Raw genomic sequence first — 5,764 nt, forward strand, 5'->3', positions numbered from 1 at the left:
AAAGTGTTTTTTCATTTTTTTAATGATGAAATGGATATGTGTCTTCATATACAGTAAGAAAACAGCTTGTGCGATAGCCTACTTTTATGTTTTATTTTTAAGGCAATTGATCTCACTGGAGCGAGTCCTATATGTTACAGTGTAACATACCACACTAAAGGTCCTCAAAGTAAACACAGACCGGGGGAAACAGCCTTTTGTTGTAATGGCCCATGCAGCCACTTGGGGCTACAGCTTGGACCTACAGCTGGAGTGCCGTGAGTTTTGTCTTTAAGGTGAAAGTATACTTCATTAGACTACGTGGTGTGGTTGTTATGTGCAATGATGTCTTCCCTTTGTATTTAGGGTTTCTTCCTGGAGGCTGAAACCCTGACAGTCAAACGTGCCAATGAAAAAAACAAACAGTGATATAGTGACATCACAATATCTTCCCCTCCCCTGACCCCTCCCCCTTTATCATTGCTACAACAGCTGTGGGTGCGGCTTCAGTTCAGGTGGATCACCACCCACCGGGCATACCAGGCAGGGCTTAATGAACTGGTGGGCATATCCACATAATAACTACATTTTAACAAATACTGTACACTTTTTGAGAGGTGCCTCCGCTCCGTTACGGAGCTACTGTAGGTGTGTCTGTCCCTGTGTCTGTATACTGTCCAAGCACGGAAAGCTGCATCACCTAAAGTGGCCAGTAGAGTACAGCACAGAGTAAAGTGGCGGTACAGTAGAGTGCACAGAGCACTACAATACAGTATACAGACCACAGTACAGTACAGTAACTATAAAAATAAATGTATAGTTGCACCGCTCACTTCACACAGGTGTGATTTTTTGGAAAAATGTGCTCCTTATATAATAATAATACCTGACGATCATGTTTTAGGGTGGAAAAAATCACGGCACTCCATCTTTAAATTAAAGATCTGTTCTCCCATAATGCGATCAATTTTAAGATTTACTTCTTAGATTGCAGACCTATACTCACCTCACAAGTGACTGCCACTGCTTTGAAACATTATACATTGTAACACACGCTAGGGAAACGTTCCCGTTATAGTTTTGTTTGTTTGTGTTTTGTTTTTACTGCTGAAACAAGGTCCAGTACTATATGACACAACTCCTCGTGAAACGATGATGATGATCCTTTATGTGATTATCTCAAGACTATTAACGAAAACGGTAATTAATAAGGGTTGCACGGTGGCAAAGTCGGTGGCAGAGGAAGTGTAGCGCCCATGGGATTACATTGGATAATAATTGACACTGGGTGGAAAAAATGTGTTACAAAAATTGAACGCTATGTACATCCATTCTGTAGATGTTTAGTCTAAGATGCTGTACATCCATTCTGTAGATGTTTAGTCTAAGATGCTGTACATCCATTCTGTAGATGTTTAGTCTAAGATGCTGTACATCCATATTCTGTAGATGTTTAGTCTAAGATGCTGTACATCCATTCTGTAGATGTTTAGTCTAAGATGCTGTACATCCATTCTGTAGATGTTTAGTCTAAGATGCTGTACATCCATTCTGTAGATGTTTAGTCTAAGATGCTGTACATCCATATTCTGTAGATGTTTAGTCTAAGATGCTGTACATCCATTCTGTAGATGTTTAGTCTAAGATGCTGTACATCCATTCTGTAGATGTTTAGTCTAAGATGCTGTACATCCATTCTGTAGATGTTTAGTCTAAGATGCTGTACATCCATTCTGTAGATGTTTAGTCTAAGATGCTGTACATCCATTCTGTAGATGTTTAGTCTAAGATGCTGTACATCCATTCTGTAGATGTTTAGTCTAAGATGCTGTACATCCATATTCTGCCAACCAAACCAAACCCGTCTTCAGGTTTCCAGCTTCCTGTTTCCAAGTGATTAGCGGCTTGGAATATACCGGTATTATGTGAACTTTAGCTTTTAAAGCTCTCTAAACAGAATTACCCACAGCAATAGGTGATTAAAATGGGCCTGACAGATGTGTCTGCGGATGAAGCACGTGAACCCCGCTCTCCATTAACTAAATTAGATTACTTTAATCTGATATGGGCTATTTCAAGTCATCGCCCAATTACGTATGTGGCTTTTTTTTATTGCTGACCCTGAGCACTGAAGTGTGTATAAGCATTTGCCCCCCACGCACACCCGCACGCACGCACGCACGCACGCACGACAGACACACATGCACGCACACACGCACGAACACACTTTCACTTTCATTTGCACATACCCAGACAGACACACATACATGCACGTACACACACACACACACGCACGCACCCACTTTCACTTTCATTTGTACATACCCAGACAGACACACATACTGTACATGCACGTACACACACACACACACACACACACACACACACACACACACACACACACACACACACACACACACACACACACACACACACACACACACACACACGCACACTGTGACACACATACACACTCAGTGGCTGTGCATTCCATCTGGAGTAAACATTAACAGCCTTTGAAATTCATGAGCGTTCATTTTTAATTAAAATCTAATCTGAGGTGTTTTGGTTTGTAATATTTCATATTCAGACCAAGATGATTTCCTTTTGTTGCTGCACATCTTTAAGATGTCTTGCCTGCACAGTAGGCTATTTATATATATATATATATATATATATATATATATATATATATTTATTTTTTATTTTTTTCTTCTTCTTTTTTTTAATCTTTGAAAACCAAGAAATGTGGTTCCTATTTAGAGTATAAAGAGTTGCTCAAGGGTATATTTTACACAATAATTACATTTTACTGACTGCCATGGGTTATTTATATAATATGACACCATAAAATAAATGTTATTTTCCCTTTTTTCGTTCTGTGGTATTTGTTTCCGACTTATATTGTAGAAAAACAATGCCACCACCAATTACTGTATCATACAACTTATCGTACATCGTAAATATGGAATCACCAAAGCTGTGTCCAATTAAAGCTATTCAACACTGGTAGAAATGATGTAATCTGATTCACAGATTCAACTCATACAGGATCACACACGCAAACGCACGCACGCACGTATGCATGCGCACGCACGCACGCACACACACACACACACACACACACACACACACACACACACACACACACACACACACACACACACACACACACACACACACACACACACACACACACACACACACACACGCACACAAATGCAAACCAAATTAATTCAGTATACATTTAATTGTTCATTATTCATTGCACATTTGCAGAGGTGCACAGACTCACTCAATGTAAAGCTTTAAAAAATACAATCTCAGTCATCTCTGACATGGGATTCTGAGTGCGTTCACATCATTTGTAAATAAAATACAGAATATGACAGATAATAAACCCTGTGCTTCTCTTCATTGTCTTTTTTGTTTTGTTTTGTTTTGTTTTGTTATAATTCTGTAAAGTAAACATTGAGAAACAGCTGGGCAGCATAACTGGTCCACGTCAAAGATAGTTTTCATTCATATTTAGGTAGTGTAACTTTCGACATAATACATTTACATTTCCCTTTGTCTGTGTAAACACAATTTGTGTTCTAAAAAAAAAAAAAGGTGTCAGAGTTGGCCCCACTAGTAGTGTAAGATACCCATGTATTAGTGTCACGTAACACGTTGTGTAGAGAGAGAGCAGAGACCTCACATTTTAACCTCTACCAAAATTACAGCAGCACCATCCAACGCAGGCACCTCACCATCGATCACCACTCTTTAGTACGTTGTGTGTGCATGCTCATTGCACAGAGACTCCTCGGCCTCCCCTTTAAGAAACAGTTTTACAGGTTTTACAATACACAACATCTCTCTCAAATTAAAAAAATAGTTTTAATCGCTGACTGTACACAATACCAAAAAACACTGTGCTCTTTGCCAATTATAGTATAATATGGTGCTTTATAGCTCCCTCAACAGCCATTTATTTGGCTGTATAGCTGTCATTAGTGGTATTAGTATACAGCATGTGTCATTGAGGCCTCTCTCCGTGAAACTTCCGGTGTCTGTATCTCATGTTCCTCTCCTTGGCCATGTTGTTGCATGCGTTGTGCTTGTTGGTCTGCAGGTGGTTCCAGTACTTGACGAGTTCGCTGGGCTGGAACTGGTGGGACGTGATCAGGTGGCTGTACTTGCAGCTGGAGTACGACACCCGCCAGTGGTTGAAGAGGAACTCGTTGGGCGGCGGCGCCGGGTCGATGCGCAGCTTGGCCAGGCAGATGCCCACGTACACGTCCTCCAGGTGCAGCCGGCGTATGCCCAGCGAGGCCCGGTAGATGAGCTCGGCCATGTCCCCCGAGAACACGTACCCCGTGCCCGAGCAGAACGTGGGGTAGCGCTCGCTGGGGTACAGCTCCGGCGGCATGTACCACTTGCTGTCGTTGTGGCGGTTGGGCGCGTAGCCCCGCATGAGGTAGCCCGTGAAGAACCTCTGCCGCGGCGGCAGCTCGGGCCTCAGCAGCTTCTGGATGAGATACTCGGTGTTGACGAACATGTCGCTGTCCGTCTTCATCACGTAGCGCGCCTGCGGGCAGTGCGTGGCCACCCAGTTCATGCCCATCAGGGTCTTGATGGTCAGGTTGTAGTACGTGTCCTGGTAGTCCTGCTGGATGATGTCGCGGTGCGCGCGGCTCTCCTCCTCGATGGCGCTCTGCACGTGGCCGTCCAGGCTCTTGGGCGTGCCCAGCAGGAAGAGGCGCGCGAACACCAGCCCCGCCGCCACGCTCTCGTTGCCCCACGTCTGGCGGATGGCGCTGCGCGCCGCCGCCTGGCCCGGCTCGGCCGCCACGAGCAGCACCAGGAAGGGCGCGCTGTCGCGGCACTTGAGGGGCTCGTTGAGGATGTAGCGGTAGGGCTGGGCGCTCAGCCGGCCGCCCACACCCATCTCCTTCTGCAGGCTGTTGTTGGCGCCCATGGAGTCCTCCAGCCCCATCATCACACCTGTCCTGCTTCCCACGCCTCCTCCTCCTCCCCCCCTCTCCCCGCCGCCGGCCCCCTCGGCAGCCGGCTGGGAGCTGAGGTTGAGCGGAGGCTTCGGCGCCATCATGGCGTTCCCCCCCGCCGTCTCCCTCCAGACGCTCCTGAGGGACGCGCTCTGGTTGGCCTCTACCTTGGGGCCGCCGCCGGCACCACCGCCGGCGCCGCGGGAGCCCCTGACGGTGTACGCCAGCGGGTTGTCCCGTCCGGGCTGGCCGCCGTGCCCGCCCGGCAGCCAGTCCTGCTGGCTGAAGAACAGGAAGAGGGTGAAGAGCAGGGCCAGCGAGAGGAGGCCCGCCACGTGCGTCCGGAACAGCGATCGCTTGACGGGGGGGCAGCAGTGCCGCCGTCTCCACTGCATGGTGCGGGCCGGAGGAGGAGGGGGCAGAACGGGCTGCTGCGGCGGCGGTGGCGGTGGCGGTGGCGGCGGTCACATGCGATCCCGTCAAACATGTGTTTCGCCGACAGCCAGAGGGTTATCTGAGCCGGGCAGACGAGTCGTGAGTGGAGCGAGCGCCTCGCTCCCGCTAGGATGATGGGGAGCGGGGTGGCGTGGTCCCCCCCCCCCCCGCCTGCCTGCCGGCGGCCGGGAGAGAGAGAGAGAGAGAGAGAGAGAGAGGGGTGATTAGGGCTCCTAGAGGGAGCTAAGAGGGCGCTGAGTCGGTTGCCATAGAGGCCGCTCCCGCGCTCTTCTCTGACACGGCAGACAAACACGGGGTCATGCTCTCTGTCCCGGGCTCCTTCAACGCGGATAAGGGTC

General features: G+C 47.9%; 1 protein-coding gene across 1 annotated transcript; it reads right to left on the reverse strand.

Annotated features, from left to right (window-relative positions):
• Positions 1–3,210: 3,210 nt before the first annotated feature.
• b3galt2 (UDP-Gal:betaGlcNAc beta 1,3-galactosyltransferase, polypeptide 2) lies at positions 3,211–5,500 on the reverse strand. The gene has a single exon (XM_080771358.1). The coding sequence runs from the start codon at positions 5,363–5,365 to the stop codon at positions 4,001–4,003; it is 1,365 nt and encodes a 454-aa protein (XP_080627484.1). The 5' UTR covers positions 5,366–5,500; the 3' UTR covers positions 3,211–4,000.
• Positions 5,501–5,764: the final 264 nt, after the last annotated feature.

The sequence above is a fragment of the Protomyctophum bolini genome (genome assembly GCF_963924005.1).
Source record: "Protomyctophum bolini genome assembly, chromosome: 8".
NCBI lineage: Eukaryota > Metazoa > Chordata > Actinopteri > Myctophiformes > Myctophidae > Protomyctophum > Protomyctophum bolini.

Excerpts from the sequence above, each read along its gene's own strand:
- b3galt2 (XM_080771358.1), bottom strand. The coding sequence starts at position 5,365 with ATGCAGTGGAGACGGCGGCACTGCTGCCCCCCCGTCAAGCGATCGCTG.